The 19687-nt window shown below is 35.9% G+C and overlaps 1 protein-coding gene across 2 annotated transcripts; it reads left to right on the forward strand.

Moving 5' to 3' along the window:
• Positions 1-15115: 15115 nt before the first annotated feature.
• Positions 15116-19427, forward strand: LOC107929017 (splicing factor 3B subunit 1). 2 transcript variants are annotated; one of them, XM_016860342.2, is made up of 2 exons: positions 15116-15254; positions 15356-19427. In XM_016860342.2, the coding sequence occupies exon 2, from the start codon at positions 15408-15410 to the stop codon at positions 19215-19217; it is 3810 nt and encodes a 1269-aa protein (XP_016715831.1). In that variant the 5' UTR covers positions 15116-15254; positions 15356-15407; the 3' UTR covers positions 19218-19427. The 2 variants fall into 2 exon arrangements, with proteins under 2 accessions (XP_016715831.1, XP_016715838.1); XM_016860349.2 differs by having other exon boundaries at positions 15362-19427.
• The last annotated feature ends 260 nt before the right edge of the window (positions 19428-19687 follow it).

Consider the following 19687-nt stretch of genomic DNA (forward strand, 5'->3'; position numbering starts at 1 on the left):
TTAATAAATAATATTATAATATATACGTATTCGGTCGGTTCGGTTAATTTTTTGGAAATATAAATTAATTGATCGATTAAGTCGGTTAATTTTTTATATGTTTTATACTTGTTTTAACCAAAAATAAAAAAATATATATAAATTTTGGTTAACCGACCAGATTAACCGAAAAAGTTCAGTTCGGTTAATTTTTTTGAAAAAATTCGATTCGGTTAACAGTTAAGGTTTTAAAAGGGTCGGTTAATTCGGTTAATTGTAGTTTAGGTCAGTTAACCAGTCGATTAACTGATTGAACACCCTACATCCAGCTGATAGATGAAGCAAAATCTTTTCCACTGCTCAACCATTTTTAGTTAAAGCTGCTTACTTTAGTAATTTTCTGATTTGGTTATTGTTTTTTGAGGATGTTAGACGTTGTTGAATGGATGGAAATTGTCATTTCCAAATTCCTTATTATTTGATTCAGTCCCCTTCGAAGAAAAACATTGGTAGAGAAATGTGGATTTCTTGAATGATGTATAAGAATTTATAAAATTTGTTCGATAATTACATAATACCAAGAGAAAAAAGGGGAAAAAAAACTCTTTGGGTTGCAAGTTGGATTTCGTGGCCCTCATATGCAAACTCTTTGGGTATATGCGAGCTCTCCTAGTGAGCACTCTATAGCATGTACGAACCAAGACTGCGAGCTCCCTTGCGAACTTCCGGATCGCGGGTGGGCAACCCAGACCTTATGTAGTTCTCGATTGGTAATCATAAGTACATAACAATCTTAGCACTAGAATGAAAAGCCCTATTTGCTGCAAGCTCCCTATTAGTTCCTAAAATGCATATCATCCCTTTGAAAGGTGCCACGCAACATTCTTTTAATCTCCTATGCCTCTACAAACTTGTGGGCTCGCTCATACGTATCTATCAAACTCTATGACCTATTATTAGTAAATGAGTACTGTACATGGTCATTTTTTACCCCCATTATGAAAGCATATATAGCCAACTAATACTCTAAATTCTTCGTGTTCAAAGTCAGCACATGAAATCGCTTCTTATAATCTTGGAGAAACTCACCTTATTTCTGTTTCACAAAGATCAATCCCATAGGTGTGCTCATGATTGCCTTGTAAGCCCTGAATCTTCTCATGAACATCTAGCCTAGCTGGGAGAAACTTCGAATTGAGCCTTTAAGAATGGACAAGTACTAGTTCTTCACACTTTCTTTAAGTTTCGTGTAAAAAACTTTGTATTTTGCTGAATTTGATGCTTCCAACACGTTCATATAATCGTTGTACTGTATCAAGTGAGCTTGTGAGTCTCTTCTACCCTCAAACATGTCATTTGGGACTTTAAAATCATGTGGTAAGTTCACTACTACTATTTTAAGAGCCAATGGATTGTTAGAACAAAAAAATTAATCCATATCCTATGACCTGTGGTGCAACGCTCTTACGTCTCGCCATAACTCGTCCATCTTATTCTGTCATTCTCTTACATGCATGCTTGGACCTTTGTCCTGCGTATTTATATTATCATGAAAATTAAAATTGTCAAAGTCTACCTTCCTTCTTAATTCTTAATGAAAAGTCTGCTGTTGCTCGAACTGTGCCTCATGCACAGCCATTGTTCACTCATAAACTTCATCTTCTCCTAGAAAGTAAGAAATTGTTGTGGCGATGCTTTTTGATTTGAAGGAAGTGGTAGCCCGTGCCTAGAGGATATGTTCAAGTCCAATGGACTGGAACTCCCTCATAAGTTGCATTGTCGAAGTTCTCCGGTTGATCAACAAACCAACCAACAAATAAGTCTACTTTATTGGGTTGACTGCCAGAGCCTAAGGCTCCAAATTGTCTAGACGAAATATTGAAGGAGAAATACTCATTTGGGTGGGTCATCCTAACTCTTGGTAATTTTTCTCAAACTTGAAAGAAATCTGTCAATCGGAAGTCTGTCCACACTTATAGCTTTCCATAGACCCAATAGGGGGGGACTAGATTGTTATTTACTTATGATCACTAACCCGAAAACCAAATAATATCTAGGTCTGTAACATTCCATTTTTCAGTGGTAAGAGAATAGTGGTTTTGGGGCCATAAATTTCTATCGTGATAAGCCATAAATAATATTAATAGAATATTTACAGAGCTATATGTGTTGTATTAAAATTTGGTTGAGAAATTTTATCGTTTAGATAACTAATTAAAGAAAAGGGCTAAATTGTAAAAAGTGCAAGACTTAGTAATTATTGTATTTAAGTGATTAAATAGCTTAATTAATAAATGAGGAATGACCAATGTAGCAATTAGTCCCTAGTTTATAATGTTGGAAGGCATTATGGATAAAAATCATAAAATAATACAAGTTTCAATGGGCAAATAGTAAATATTATAAAATTAAAACAAAATTAAATGAAGTAAAAGGCATTTTCATATTCATTTTTCTTTAGCTTTGCCGAAATAACATGAAAGTGTATCTAGAAGAATTGGCCAAGACTAATACTTTGCATGTAAGTGAAATTGATGCCCGTTTCTTGTAATTTTTATGTTTTTGTGATCGTTCCAACTAAGTTCAGCTAGCTCGTACCTCTATTTTTGAATTTGTTAAAAAATTTTAGAAGTTTAAATTGATGAATCGCGAATGTTTTTTATGATAACTATGTGTTTGAAGCTTTGATTGTGGTATTTGGTTGTTTTGTGAAGTGATTTTTGTTAAATTTTGGTTTAAGGATTAAATTGTTAAAATGTCAAAATTTCAAGGTTTGATAGTGAATTTGAGGTATAATAAGGAATGTTAAAGAGCCTAAAATATTCATTTGTAATTTGGTTCTTAGAAATTGGTCAATTTGATTAATATCGGGTTAGAAGATTAACTTGCAAAAGTTGTAAAACTTTAGAGAAAATATGTAATTAATGAAAAGTTAAAGGTCATATACATTGAATGAAATTTGAAATATGTATGAGATTAATATATTGTATTTAGTTATTATATAGGTCAAAACTTGGATAAAAAAATAACTAAGAAAAAGAGAAAATAGCGGATTAGTCCCTACATGTTGGTTGGAATAGAATAGTAGGTAAGTTCATGGTATTTCAATACATAAATGAATTTCTATTTGTGTTCTTATATTATGATTTTTTAATTAATATGTTTAAAGAAAATTATTGTTTGATTGCACATATGTGCCCCTGTTTGTACTTCAATACCCCTGAATGCACATACGTGCCCCTGCTTGTACTTCAGTACCCCTAACTGCACATACGTGCCCTTGTTTGTACTTTGGTACCCTTAAATGCACATATGTGCCCATATTTGTACTTCGATACCTTGAATGCACATTCTGTAATGGCCTAAATTCAAAGTTATTCGGAACAGGGGTTTCGTAACCACAAATCCGATTTAAAGAGAAATTTATTTCAATATTTTTGCATGAAAATTGATATGATAGGAAAATCGTATGAAAATATTGATAGAAAAATTTTATCAATTTAGTGGTTAGTTAGAAAAAGAAATTATTGAAGAAATTGGGTAAAAACAAGATATCGGGACCTCTATCTTGTAAAACCGAGTCGAAAATAATTTTATAAATATTTATGAAATGTTATTAGTGTGGTATTAAAATTTTGTTAGGAAATTTTAATGTTTGGGTAGTCAATTAAATGAAAAGGACTAAATTGTAATAGGTGTAAAAGTTGCTAAAATGATTAAATGGCTTAAGAGTCTAATGAGAAAAGATTTAAAAGGCAATTAGACCCAAAAGTTATTTGTGCTGGACGCAAGGGTATGAAATCAGCAGAAAAATTGATAATTTAAGGGTAAAATTGGAATATTACAAAATTAACTAAATAAAGCTAGGACTAAATAGGAAATATCTAGATTTCTCTTCATTTCTCTTCAATTCCAGCAGCTAAAAATGCCATAGGAGGGTTCTCTAAGCTGTTATTTCATAATTTTTGCACCAAGTGAGTTAATCCTTGCCTTTTTCTTGTAATTTTTGTATTTCTAAGACTTTTGCAACTAGGTCCTACTATTAAATTCATTAGTTTTTGATTTCATGGATGAAATTGAAAGTCACCATGATTGAGTTCTGTAATTTTATGATTAAATAGAATGAAATTAAAGCTTTAATTTGTTTATGAGATGATTTTATTAGGTAATTTCAATAGAAATTGATTTTTAGGACCTAATTATGAAAATGTTTGGAATTAAAGCCTATTGCTGAAATTCTGATTCCTAAGGGTTGTAAACTAGTTTAAGGTGATATAATAAAGTGTTAATTGAGAAAAAAAATCTCAATTGAGAGGCTAATTGAGTAGGGACGAAATTGTTATTTATTAAAAGCTTAGGGGAAAAACGGTAATAAATAGCTTGCACTAACAATATTGGACAGTAGCAGTAGACTAACTTTGAAAAATCACCATAAATTGTATGAATTGAATTAGAAGATGAACAAAACATGGAATTAAATCTTATTGAGTCTAGTTTCTATAGAATAAACGGTGTAAGCAATGGATCTGTAAATTTTGAGATATAATAAATTTTGTGAGACAAGGTCAGAATGAATTCGGATTCCCCTGTTTTGACTTTGAAAAATCATCAAAAATTGAATAAAAATAATTAGGGGCTTAAATTTATACGTATAGAATCATGAATGAGTCTATTTTCAAGAGAAATAAATGGAAACATCATCCAAATTCTGTATGAAGAGATAATTAATTTGTAGTGAAGAAGGGTCAGAACTGTTGGACAGCAGAACAGGGGTGACTTTAAAGAATAAACTGTACTTATTGGCTAAACCAAAAATTCTGAAAATTTTATGTAAGAATATATGTGAGTCTAGTTTCAGAGAAAATTATCGGATCCTAATTTGGAGTTCTTTAGCTCAAGATAAAAAAAATTTAGTGACTATGACTCAAGTAGACAGCTTTGAATGAACTATAAATAATAGTTGAATTATAGAGAATGTTGCATATGAACATGAAATGTATTAAATTGATAATTAAATTTATTTATTTAGATCCAGAAGATTCAAATACGAAGCTAGATCAAGGAAAGAAAAAAGTTCGGGATTAGTAGATTTTTTGTTTACAAACAAGTATCAAGGTAAGTTCATGTAACTTGAATTATACTCTTAAATGCTTGAGATTGTATGTTATTGATGTGAATATGATTTGAATGTTCATTATATGAAAATTAATGAAACATTGATATATTTCATAAAATGGGAAGACATCCAGGTTGAATGAAAGGAAAATTCGATGGATCTCTGAAAAGGAATTGACGGTAAAAAGGATCTAGCCCGGACAGGTGATCCTATCCTGATATAGCCCTCCCGAAGAATATGTGTAAAATGGATTTAGCCCAGACGGGTAATCTGAATTAGGGTCTGAATTTAGCCTGGACTGGTAATTCAGATACAAGCTCATTAGAGTAATTGTCGTTGCAGGGGATTTAACCTGGACTGGTAATCCCGATAATACTCTATGAGTTTATATTGCAGGGGATTTAGCCTGGACTGGTAATCCCGCTGCAAGGTTGAGGTTCGTGGGAGTGTGCTCTCTAAAATGGAAATGTGTGCACATGAATATGAATTGACGGACCCGGATTTGTACACTAAAAGTGTACCTCTGAAAATCCATCGAAATTCTGATAAATTGAACGAGATAAATATGGAAAATAATAAGGGAATGAAAATCATGGTATTGATGAGTACATCAATCCTGGTATATATTATTGGTACATGGAAATTATTGTACTAACTTGAATGTTGAGTTTGTGCATATTAGGGTAATAATGTATTGAATGGATATAGGAATGTTTATTGTATTGTATTGAAAATATTAGGTAAGTATAATTCTTGTTACATGAGCTTACTAAGCACAAAGTGCTTACCCCGTTTCCTTTTCCTCTGTTTTGTAGTGTTAAGAGCTCGGAGATTGGATTTGGTCGGAGACACATCACACTATCAACCTCAGGACTTCGGTATATAAAGAAACTTTATTTTGGAGATTAATGACATGTATAAGCTAATAAAGTAAATGATTCTATGAAATGAATGTAAGGTCAACCAATGGTATGGCTAACAAATCTTGGTTTTGTTATGTGATGAGGTTATCTTATAAAAATGCATGAATCTATCTTGAAAATATGCTGAATTGGATTGGTTGATTTGGATTGGTCTCGATATAATATTGCAAGGAAGGTTAGATATCTGTAAAGAGATTATATTGAGTTTTCCTAAAAAAATAATAATAATAATTCGTAAACTCCGGTAAAACCTCGTACCCTATTCCGACAATGAATACGGGTAGGGGGTATTACATTTATTGGTATTAGAGCTACAGTTTAGTCGGTTCTAGGACCGATGTAGCAAATACGGGATTAGCTATACGTGCCATTTAAATTATTATTGATAGTGTGATATCTCCTGACCATTTAAAATGTGTTTTTCTTATAGTAATTTCATCCGACCGAGCTCAATTTGAGGAAGCTGGGAGTCATGCTCCGACTTCAGTACAAAGAGAAGAAACTAGCAGTAGAAAGCCCGAGACAGAAAGTCGATGGGAGGAGGCAAAAACATCATTCTTTCAAACGATGAATGAATGGTTTAATCAATACTTAAGAACTAACCCTGTAGTGCAGCAAGTTCAAGTTCCCCCTCCTGCTCCTCCACCGGTTCCCGAGATCTCACAGGGTACAGGTACTGAATCTGTTAGAAAAGGGAAAGCTCCAGTAGATAAAATTCGAAAATATGGGGCCAAAGAATTTCGAGCAGCAGTTGATGATGATTCCAAACGGGCTGAATTCTGGTTAGAAAACACTACCCGGGTTTTGGAGGAATTATCTTGTACACCAGAAGAATGTCTGAAATGTGCCGTCTCACTGCTAAAAGACACAGCTTACCATTGGTGGAATACTAAAGCTTCAGTTGTTCCGAAAGAAGAAATTACATGGGAATTCTTTTAGACCGAGTTCAGAAAGAAATATATCAGCCAGAGGTTTCTCGATCAAAAGAGAAAAGAATTTCTTGAGCTAAAACAGGGCAACAGATCTGTATCTGAGTATGAAAGAGAATTTGTTCGATTGAGTAAATATGCTCGAGAATGGGTACAGTCAGAAGCTGAAATGTGCAAACGATTCGAAGAAGGGTTGAATAAAGATATTAAGCTACTGATCGGAATTCTTGAAATTCGAGAGTTTGCTACATTGGCAGAGAGAGCTTATAAAGCAGAAGGATTGAGCAAAGAAAAGAAACAGGCTGAGAGGGAAGCTCGAATTTTTAGTAAAAGACCGATGGGAAAATCCCAGTTTTCTGCTTCAGAGAAATTGAAGAAGTATCAGGATCGTTCTACTTCAGCCATTGGGTATTCGGGCAGAGAGTGAGGTTCTCAACGCACTAATCCAATGCCTTCTACTCCATCAGTGACTAGTGTTGGCAGTGTTGGCACTCCTAAACTGAGATGCCAGTACTGTAATAAAGTTCATTTTGGTGAATGTCGACTAAAGAGCGGGGCTTGTTACCGATGTAGTTCTTTTGACCATTTCCTCAGTGATTGTCCAGAAATGGGTGAAAAAGAAGCTGAACAGATATCAAAGCTGAGTAATCCAGTTTCGAGAGGTAGACTACCTCGACCATCCGGTAATGTCAGTGGTAGTCGAGGAGTTACAAAAGATACTGCAGGTAGGCCTGAGGCACAAACACCTGCTAGGACATATGCCATTCGTGCCAGAGAAGATGCCTCAGCACCCGATATTATTACTGGTACATTTTCTTTACTTGATACTAATATTACTGTATTGATTGATCCTGGTTCTACGCATTCATATATATATATGTGTTAAACTTGCAATTATTAAAAATTTATCTATTGAACCTACTGAATTTGTGGTTAAAATCTCGAACCCCCTGGGCCAGTCTGTGTTGGTGGATAAAATTTGTCCATTGATGGTAAGAGGTTATTGTTTCCCGGCTAATTTGATGTTACTGCCATTTGATGAATTTGACGTGATATTGGGCATAGATTGGTTAATCCAGCATGATGCGGTAGTAAATTGTATACAAAAATATATTGTGCTAAAATGTCAGAATGGTGAGTTGATCCAAGTTAAATCTGATCAGACAAAAGGGTTATCTGATATGATTTCAGTAATGGCAGCACAGAGGTATGTCAAAAAAGGGTATGATGCTTACTTGGCTTATGTACTTGACACCAAAGTATCTGAGTAAAAAATACAGGCAGTTCCAGTGGTATGTGAATTTTCCGATGTGTTTGCAGAGGAATTACCAGGATTGCCACCAGAAAGAGAAGTGGAATTTTCTATAGATTTGATTCCGGGAACTACTCCAATTTCTATAGCTCCGTACCGGATGGCTCTTACAGAATTAAAAGAATTAAAGACACAGTTGCAAGAGCTTGTTGATAGGGGTTTTATTCGACCGAGTCATTCACCTTGGGGTGCTCCGGTTCTGTTTGTGAAAAAGAAAGACGGGTCCTTGAGATTATGTATCGACTACCGGCAGCTTAATAAAGTAACCATAAAGAATAAGTACCCGTTACCCCGGATTGATGATTTATTTGATCAGCTGAAAGGTGATACTGTATTTTCAAAGATTGATCTTCGATCAGGTTATTATCAGTTACGGGTAAAAGAGTCAAATGTACCAAAAACAGCCTTTAGAACCAGGTACGGGCATTATGAGTTTCTAGTTATGCCGTTTGGGCTAACTAATACACCTGCAGTATTCATGGATTTAATGAAACGGACATTCAGACCGTATTTAGACAGATTTGTGGTAGTATTCATTGATGATATTTTGGTTTATTCTCGGGATGAAGAAGAACATGCAGAACATTTGAGAATTGTGTTGCAAATTCTACGAGAGAAACAGTTATATGCTAAATTCAGTAAATGTGAATTTTGGCTTCGAGAAGTGGGTTTTCTATGACATATTGTATCTGCCGAAGGCATCAGGGTAGATCCAAATAAAATCTCAGCTATTGTTAATTGGAATCCACCGAAGAATGTAACTGAAGTTAGAAGTTTCTTGGGTTTAGCTGGTTATTATCGGAGATTTGTACAGAGATTCTCTATGATAGCTTCTCCAATGACTCGATTATTGTAGAAAGATGTAAAGTTCGAGTGGACTGATAAATGTCAACAAAGTTTCAACCGATTGAAAGACCTATTAACGAAAGCACCTGTATTAGTGCAGCCTGAACCGGGTAAGGAATTTGTTATTTAAAGTAATGCCTCATTAAATGGTTTAGGTTGTGTTTTGATGCAAGAAGGTCAAGTAACAGCCTATGCTTCAAGACAACTTAAACCACGTGAAAGAAATTACCCAGTACATGATCTTGAATTAGCTGCTATTGTATTTGCACTGAATATATGGCGGCATTACTTGTACGGTGAGAAATGTCATATTTATACTGATCATAAAAGCTTGAAATATTTGAGGACACAGAAAGATTTGAATTTGAGACAACGCAGGTGGCTTGAACTGATAAAGGACTATGATTTGATTATTGATTACCATCCGGGTAAAGCTAATGTTGTAGCTGATGCTTTGAGCCGGAAATCTTTGTTTGCTTTATGAGCTATGAATACCCGGTTATCATTGACTAATGATGGTTCAATCCTAGCAGAATTAAGAGCTAAACCGATATTTTTACAGCAAATATGTGAAGCTTAGAAGAATGATGATAAGTTACAAGTTAAACGGGCACAGTGTGAGTCAGGTAATGATTCTGAATTTCAGATTGGTTCTGATGGTTGTTTATTATTCAGAGGTAGGGTATGTGTACCTCAGAATTCAGAGCTCATACAGAAGATTCTACGCGAGGCTCATAGCGGTATTATATCTGTACATCCAGGGAATAATAAAATGTATAATGATCTGAAAAAGATGTACTAGTGGTCGGAATGAAACGTGATATCTCTGAGTTTGTATCAAGGTGTTTAATATGTCAGCAAGTTAAAGCTGAACATCAGGTACTTTCGGGGTTACTTCAGCCAATTATTATACCGGAATGGAAATGGGAAATAATCACTATGGATTTTGTATCGGGGTTACCTTTGTCTCCGAGGAAAAAAAGATTCTATTTGGGTGATTGTTGACCGATTGACAAAGTCAGATCACTTTATTCCGGTACGTATGGATTATTCTTTAGATAAACTAGTTGAACTGTACATATCTGAGATTATCAGGCTACATGGAGTGCCTGTCTCCATTATATCAGATAGAGATCCCCGATTTACGTCTCGTTTCTGGGACCAATTGCAAGAAGCCTTAGGTACTTAGTTGTATTTCAGCACTGCATTTCATCCTCAGACAGATGGTCAATCTGAGCATGTAATTCAAGTATTGGAAGATATGCTCCGATGTTGTATACTAGAGTTTGAAGGTAATTGGGAGATATATCTACCTTTGATTGAATTTGGTTACAACAATAGTTATCAGTCGAGTATTAAAATGGATCCGTATGAAACTTTGTATGGTAGAAAATGTAGAACACCGTTATATTGGACAGAGTTCAGTGAAAGGAAGATGCATGGGGTTGATTTGATCCGGGAAACAGAAGAAAAAGTAAATGTTATTCGAGATAGTCTAAAAGCAGCTTCCGATCATCAAAAATCATATGCCGACCTTAAACGAAAAGAGATTGAATTTCAAGTCGGTGACAAGGTATTCCTGAAAGTGTCTCCTTGGAAGAAAGTCCTCCGATTTGGTCGAAAGGGTAAACTGAGTCCAAGATTTATCAGGCCATATGAAATCATAGAAAGAATTGGACCGGTCGCCTACCGATTGGCATTACCACCGGAACTTGATAGAATCCATAATGTTTTTCATGTATCTATGTTACGACGATATCGATCAGATCCTTCACATGTTATTTCTCTGACAGAAGTGGAGATTCAGCCGGATATGACTTACAGTGAAGAACCGGTCAAGATATTGGCACGGGAGACAAAAGAGCTTAGAAATAAAAAGATAAATTTGGTGAAAGTATTGTGGCCAAAGCACGGGATTGAGGATGCGACATGGGAACCGGAGGAGGCAATGAGGAAACAATATCCAAACCTCTTTACTGGTAAGATTTTCGAGGACGAAAATCCTAAAAGGGGGGGAGAGTTGTAATGGCCTAAATTCAAAGTTATCGGAACAGTGGTTTCGTAACCACAAATCCGATTTAAAGAGAAATTTATTTCAATATTTTTGCATGAAAATTGATATGATAGGAAAATCGTATGAAAATATTGATAGAAAAATTTTACCGATTTAGTGGTTAGTTAGAAAAAGAAATTATTGATGAAATTAGGTAAAATAAGGTATCGGGACCTATATCTCGTAAAATCGAGTCGAAAATAATTTTATAAATATTTATGAAATGTTAGTAATGTGGTATTAAAATTTCGTTAGGAAATTTTAATGTTTGGATAGTTAATTAAATGAAAATGACTAAATTGTAAAAGGTGTAAAAGTGGATGGGATGATTAAATAGCTTAAGTGTCTAATGAGAGAGGATTTAAAAGGAATTAGACCCAAAATTTATTTGGGCTGGACATTGGAATATTGCAAAATTAACTAAATAAAACTAGGACTAAATAGGAAATATCTAGATTTCTCTTCATTTCTCTTCAATTCCAGCAGTTAAAAATGCCATAGGAGGGTTATCTAAGCTGGTATTCCATAATTTTTGCACCAAGTGAGTTAATCCTTGCATTTTTCTTGTAATTTTTGTGTTTCTAAGACTTTTACCACTAGGTCCTACTATTAAATTCATTAGTTTTTGATTTCATGGATGAAATTGAAAGTCACCATGGTTGAGTGCTGTAAGTTTATGATGAAATGGAATTAAATTAAAGCTTTAATTTGTTTATGAGATGATTTTATTAGGTAAGTTCAATAGAAATTGATTTTTAGGACCTAATTGTGAAAATGTTTAGAATTAAAGTCTATTGCTGAATTTTTTATTCTTAAAGGTTTTAAACTAGTTTAAGGTGATAGAATAAAGTATTAATTGAGAAAAATCAGCTCAATTGAGAGGCTAATTGAGTAGGGATGAAATTGTTATTTATTAAAAGCTTAAGGGAAAAATGGTAATAAACAGCTTGCACTAAAACAATATTGGACAGCAGCAGTAGACTAACTTTGAAAAATCACCATAAATTGGAGAAATCAAATTAGAAGATGAAAAAAATATGAAATTAAAGCTTATTGAGTCTAGTTTCTTATAAAAGAAACAGTGTAAGCAATGGATCTGTAAATCATGAGATATAATGAATTTTGTAAGACAAGGTTAGAATGAATTCGAGTTCCCCTGTTCTAACTTTGAAAAATCATAAAAAAATGAATAAAAATAATTATGGGCTTAAATTTATATGCCTACAATTCTTAATGAGTCTTTTTTCAAGAAAAATAAATGGTAACATCATCCGAATTCTGTATTAAGAGATAATTAATTTTTAGTGAAGAAGAGTCAGAACTATCAGACAACAGAACAGGGGTGACTTTAAAGAATAAACTGTACTTATTGGCTACACCAAAAATTCTAAAAATTTTATTGTAAGAAGATATACGAGTCTAGTTTTAGGGAAAGTTAGTGGATCTTAATTTGGAGTTACGTAGCTCAAGTTATAAATAATTCAGTGACTATGACTAAAATAAACAGCTTTAAATAAACTATAAATAATAATAATGAAATTATAGAAATTGTTGCATATGAACATGAAATGTATTAAGTTAATAATTAAATTTATTTATTTAGATCCAAAAGATTCAAATACGAAGCTAGATCGAGGAAAGGAAAAAGTTCAGGATTAGTAGATTTTTGTACACGAACAAGTATCAAGGTAAGTTCATGTAACTTGAATTATATTCTTAAATGCTTGAAATGTATGTTATTGATTTGAATATCATTTGAAAGTTCATTGTATGAAAAATAATGAAACATTGATATATTTCATAAAATGGGAAGAAATCCAGGTTGAATGAAAGGAAAACTCGATGGATCTCTGAAAAGGAATTGACGGTAAAAAGGATCTAGCCCGGACGGGTGATCCTATCCTGATATAGCCCTCTCGAAGAACATGTGTAAAATGGATTTAGCCCGGACGGGTAATCCGAATTAGGGTCTGAATTTAGCCTGGACTGGTAATTCAGATCCAAGCTCATTAGAGTAATTGTCGTTGCAGGGGATTTAGCCTGGACTGGTAATCCCGCTGTAAGGATGAGGTTCGCGGGAGTGTGCTCTCTGAAATGGAAATGTGCGCACATGAATATGAATTGACGGACCCGGGAATGTATACTAAAAGTGTACCTTTGAAAATCCATTGAAATTTCGAGAAATTTAACGGGATAAATATGTAAAAATAACAAGGAAATGGAAATCATGGTATTGATGAGCTCATCAATCATAGTATATATTATTGGTAAATGAAAATTATTGTACTAACTTGAATGTTGAGTTTGTGCATGTTCGGGTAATAATGCATTGAATGGATATATGAATGTTTATTGTATTGTATTGAAAATATTAGGTAAGTATAATTCTTGTTACATGAGCTTACTAAGCACAAAGTGCTTACCCTGTTTCCTTTTCCCCTGTTTTGTAGTGTTAAGAGCTCGAAGGTCGGATTTGGTCAGAGACACATCACACTATCAACCTCAGGATTTCGATATATAAAAAAAACTTTATTTTGGAAATCAATGGCATGTATAAGCTAATAAAGTAAATGATTCTGTGAAATGAATGTAAGGTCAACCAATGGTATGGCTAACAAATCTTGGTTTTAGTATGCGATGATGTTATTTTATAAATATGCGTGAATATATATGCATTAACCTATCTTGAAAATATGTTGAATTAGATTGGTTGATGTGGATTATTTTTGGTCTCGATTTAATATTGCAGGCAAGGTTAAATATTTATAAAAAGGCTATATTGAATATATAAAAAAAAATCGTAAATTCCGGTAATACCTTGTACCTTATTTTGGCAATGAATACGGGTAAGGGGTATTACAACCCAAGATTCTCTCTAATCATGAAAATCCTAAGTCTTGAATGGAGGTGATGATGGTGGAAACAAGGGAAAAAAAATGATGTTTTCTATCAAGAAATAATGAAAAAAACTTGAATTTTTGTGTAGGGTTTCATTTAGAATCTACACAATAGTTGTTATCAAATTTGAGAAGAAGAGATGAAAAGAAAAGTTCTTTCCCTTTTCATTTTATCGATCATTTAAAATTTGGTCAATTTCATACTAATGCATGGTCCACATTTAACATTCATGTTATAATCTAACCCAATAGCTCAAAATTAGTCCCCGAAATTTATTGTCTGATAATATAGTGTTTCTAATAATAAATACTTGAAAAATGATCAAAAATGTATTTAGATGGTAATATTACTATTTTGTCTCATTTTGCCTCTTAAAATAATTTATTCACAACAATAAGTACTTACCAAAGACAAATATCATAATTTACACCCTTAATTATGATCATTGGATGATTAAAAAATACACTTTTATTCTTCCATCGATAAAAATGAAAATTATACAAATCTTTCCCTGTTTGGTTCAAAAGTTAAAATAATAAATATTAATTCACATTTTATCTTATTGGTCAAATTTACATTTTAATCTTCAAACTTTTAAAATTCACAAATTGATCTTTTTTTTTACATCTACAATTATCTACATTGATTTCCACCTGCAATGGGATAAACAAGTATAATTTGACAAATTTATAATGAATTATATTATCTTATACCACTTTTTTCGTTATAATCCTTAATGTTTTTTTACCCATATCAATACTTAAAAAATATTTTTTTGGGTGACAAAAAAAAAGTGACCTAAAAATTGGGTGACCAAAATGAAGTGTAAACATGATATGGCATGTACAGTCAACCACCGTTAGAGATTCAACGCTTGGGTGAATAAAATGAAATATCCTAGAAATTGGGTGACAAAATTGCAAGGATTTCATTTTGGATGACCAAAATAAAAACACACTAAAAGTTGAGTGACCAACTTGGGAGTTTACCCTTTAAGTTTTTTATGAGCAGTACGAGGCCAGGGTCCATAAAACATCTAACCCGACCCAAAGCCCAAACGGACTCATTTTCCTGTTTTGAAGTCGGTTAATATCCATCACGGGTCACGCTATACAAATAATCCCTAGAAATCACTCTCGACTCAAATATCTGCAGCACAGCCACAGATCTCCATATCCATATTAACAATCTGCTTCAGGTCTGCCCGTCTTTCTTTCATTTATTTATATTTATTTTCCATCTTAAGTATTTCATTTCATTTCTTTTACGTATCGATCTTTTCTTTTTGTTTCTTTTAAGTTTTAGGTTTTGTTGAATTTTCGATAAAAAATTTGGAAAAAAAACCCTAGTTATGGATATTGATAACGAGATCGCCAAAACCCAAGAGGAGCGAAGAAGAAAGGAGGAGGAACTCGCCTCGCTTACCTCCCTCACTTTCGACCGTGATCTTTACGGCGGAACAGACAGGGATGCTTACGTTACTTCTATCCCTGTCAACGATGAAGACGATGCCAATCTTGATTCCATGGATTCCGAGGTTGCTCGGAAGCTCGCTTCTTACACGGCTCCTAAATCACTCCTCAAAGAGATGCCTCGCGGTGAAGATGAGGATAACGCGCTGGGGTTTAGGAAGCCAGCGAAAATTATTGACCGTGAAGATGAGTATAGGAGGAGGAGGTTGAACCAAGTTATTTCTCCTGATAGACACGATGCGTTTGCCGCCGGGGAGAAGACCCCGGATCCCTCTGTGAGGACTTACGCGGATGTAATGAGAGAGCAGGCGCTGGCGAGGGAGAAGGAAGAGACTTTGAGAGCTATAGCGAAGAGGAAGAAGGAGGAAGAGGAGGCTGCTAAGGTAGAGAAAGAGAGCGGTGGGGCAGCTGCTGCGGTGCCTAAGAGGAGGAATAGATGGGACCAGTCTCAAGATGACGGTAGTGCTGCAGCAAAGAAGGCTAAAACGACGTCAGATTGGGATTTGCCTGATGCTACTCCTGGTATTGGGCGTTGGGATGCTACTCCTACGCCAGGGAGAGTTTCTGATGCCACCCCATCAGTTGGGAGGAGGAATAGATGGGATGAGACACCAACACCTGGGCGTTTGGCTGATTCAGATGCAACCCCAGCAGGTGGAGTTACTCCAGGGGCCACCCCAGCTGGGGTTACATGGGATGCTACTCCAAAGGGATTGGTTACTCCCACACCGAAACGGCAGAGATCTAGGTGGGATGAGACTCCTGCAACCATGGGAAGTGCGACTCCGATGGCAGGGGCTACACCAGCGGTTCCTCTTACACCTGGGGTTACTCCTTTTGGTGGTACTGATTTGCAGACACCAACCCCAAGTAATCTTCGTGGGCCTATGACTCCTGAGCAGTATAATTTGTTGAGGTGGGAGAAGGATATTGAGGAGAGGAATAGGCCATTGACTGATGAGGAGCTTGATGCTATGTTCCCACAAGAAGGTTATAAGATTTTGGAGCCGCCTGCTTCTTATGTGCCTATTAGGACACCTGCTCGAAAGCTTCTTGCTACTCCAACTCCTATGGGAACTCCACTTTATGCTATTCCTGAGGAGAATCGTGGGCAGCAGTTTGATGTGCCTAAGGAGGCACCTGGTGGATTGCCATTTATGAAGCCGGAGGATTATCAGTATTTTGGGTCATTGTTGAATGAGGAAAATGAGGAGGAATTGACACCAGAAGAGCAGAAGGAACGGAAGATTATGAAACTTCTGTTGAAGGTAAAGAATGGAACACCGCCACAAAGGAAAACTGCTTTGAGGCAGCTCACTGATAAGGCAAGGGAATTTGGTGCTAATGCATTGTTTAACAGGATTCTTCCGTTGCTTATGCAACCTACATTGGAAGATCAAGAGAGGCATCTCTTGGTTAAGGTTATTGACAGGGTTCTATATAAATTGGATGAGTTGGTTAGGCCTTATGTGCACAAGATTCTTGTTGTTATTGAACCCTTGTTGATTGATGAAGATTATTATGCTCGTGTGGAAGGTAGAGAGATCATTTCTAATCTCAGTAAGGCAGCTGGTTTGGCTACTATGATTGCTGCAATGCGTCCTGATATTGACAACATTGATGAATATGTTAGGAATACTACTGCTAGAGCATTTAGTGTTGTTGCTTCTGCTCTTGGGATTCCTGCACTTCTACCATTTTTAAAAGCTGTGTGTCAGAGTAAGAAGTCATGGCAAGCTAGGCATACTGGGATCAAGATTGTTCAGCAGATTGCTATTTTGATTGGTTGTGCTGTTCTTCCTCACTTGAAGTCTCTAGTAGAAATCATAGAACATGGTTTGAATGATGAGAATCAGAAGGTGAGGACAATCACTGCTTTATCTTTGGCTGCTCTTGCTGAGGCTGCTGCCCCTTATGGTATTGAGAGCTTTGACTCAGTTTTAAAACCTTTGTGGAAAGGTATCAGGTCTCACCGGGGTAAAGTATTGGCTGCTTTTTTAAAGGCCATTGGTTTTATCATTCCTTTGATGGATGCAATTTATGCTAGTTACTATACGAAAGAAGTTATGTTTATACTTATCCGAGAATTCCAGTCACCTGATGAAGAAATGAAGAAAATTGTGCTAAAGGTTGTCAAGCAATGTGTTAGCACGGAAGGTGTCGAAGCTGAGTATATTAGGAATGATATCCTACCTGAGTTCTTTAGGAATTTCTGGGTGAGAAGGATGGCTTTAGATAGGAGAAATTATAGGCAGCTTGTCGAGACAACTGTTGAGATGGCAAATAAAGTAGGTGTTGCTGATATTGTAGGGAGAATAGTAGAGGATCTTAAGGATGAGAGTGAACCTTACAGGCGTATGGTAATGGAAACAATTGAGAAGGTGGTTACAAACTTGGGTGCATCTGACATTGATGCCAGGTTGGAGGAACTCTTGATTGATGGTATTCTTTATGCTTTCCAAGAGCAGACCAGTGATGATGCTAATGTAATGCTTAATGGTTTTGGTGCTGTTGTGAATTCACTTGGGCAGAGGGTGAAGCCTTATCTTCCCCAGATCTGTGGTACAATAAAATGGCGCTTGAATAACAAGAGTGCCAAGGTCAGGCAGCAAGCAGCTGATCTTATTTCAAGAATTGCAGTGGTTATGAAACAGTGTCAAGAGGAACAATTGATGGGCCATCTAGGGGTTGTTCTATATGAGTACCTGGGTGAGGAGTACCCTGAAGTTTTGGGATCTATTTTAGGTGCCCTCAAGGCAATTGTCAATGTCATTGGTATGACTAAAATGACCCCTCCAATCAAGGATTTGCTTCCAAGGTTGACACCGATTCTGAAAAATAGACATGAGAAGGTCCAGGAGAACTGTATTGATCTTGTTGGCCGTATCGCTGATCGAGGTGCAGAGTTTGTACCAGCTAGGGAGTGGATGAGGATTTGTTTTGAGCTTCTCGAGATGCTTAAAGCTCACAAGAAGGGTATTCGAAGAGCTACTGTCAATACCTTTGGATATATTGCTAAAGCCATTGGCCCACAAGATGTCCTGGCAACTCTATTGAACAATCTCAAAGTGCAGGAACGCCAGAACCGTGTTTGCACAACTGTGGCTATTGCAATTGTTGCTGAAACATGTTCACCTTTTACAGTTTTGCCAGCATTGATGAATGAGTACCGCGTGCCAGAACTTAATGTGCAGAATGGTGTCTTGAAGTCTCTTTCCTTCCTTTTTGAGTATATTGGTGAAATGGGAAAGGATTACATCTATGCTGTGACTCCATTACTTGAGGATGCTCTTATGGATAGAGATTTGGTTCACAGGCAAACTGCAGCTTCAGCTGTCAAGCACATGGCTTTGGGTGTTGCTGGGTTAGGTTGTGAGGATGCTTTAGTCCACTTGATGAACTATGTCTGGCCCAACATATTTGAGACTTCACCTCACGTAATCAATGCTGTAATGGAAGCCATCGAAGGGATGAGGGTAGCCTTAGGTGCTGCAATTGTGCTGAACTACTGTCTCCAGGGACTCTTCCATCCTGCTCGTAAGGTTAGGGAAGTGTATTGGAAGATTTATAATTCACTTTATATTGGATCCCAAGATGCTCTAGTTGCAGCGTATCCTATTCTAGAGGACGAGCAGAGTAGCGAGCAGAACAACATATATAGTAGGCCCGAGTTAATGATGTTCGTATAAATTGCTGCTATGATAGGCAGATATCACTTTTGGACTGATTTTATTAGACTTTGAATGTTCTCCTTTACTACTGCCGTAGGTAGTTAAAAAGTTAGAACTCTTACGCCTATAATGGGATTGTGACATTGTTTATTAGTATTAATTTTGGACTGTGTGATGTAGTTGCATGCTATGAAATGAAATGATAATATGGCAAACTTTGTGTTGTTACCAATGCATTCCAATAAATTTGTTGTTTATATTTACTAGTTCTTCAGGCAGCAAGCATTTTGAACATAATAGCATTTTCAAGGTGGTTCAAGTGACAGGTGCTCACTCCTCTGGCTGTGTCCTTGGTACAAGCACCTGTTTCAACCACCATTGGTACCCATTGCTGATAGCCAGCCTCCACCAGAATGGCCAGGAGCGGGTCTTGGATGTGGGCAGCTCCTCTGCTGCTATCGGTGGTGGTACCAGCAAGTTCCTGACAA

The sequence above is a fragment of the Gossypium hirsutum genome, chromosome A12, assembly GCF_007990345.1.
Source record: "Gossypium hirsutum isolate 1008001.06 chromosome A12, Gossypium_hirsutum_v2.1, whole genome shotgun sequence".
NCBI lineage: Eukaryota > Viridiplantae > Streptophyta > Magnoliopsida > Malvales > Malvaceae > Gossypium > Gossypium hirsutum.

Bases quoted from the DNA above. Each gene is read 5' to 3' on its own strand.
- LOC107929017 (XM_016860342.2), top strand. From the start codon at position 15,408: ATGGATATTGATAACGAGATCGCCAAAACCCAAGAGGAGCGAAGAAGA.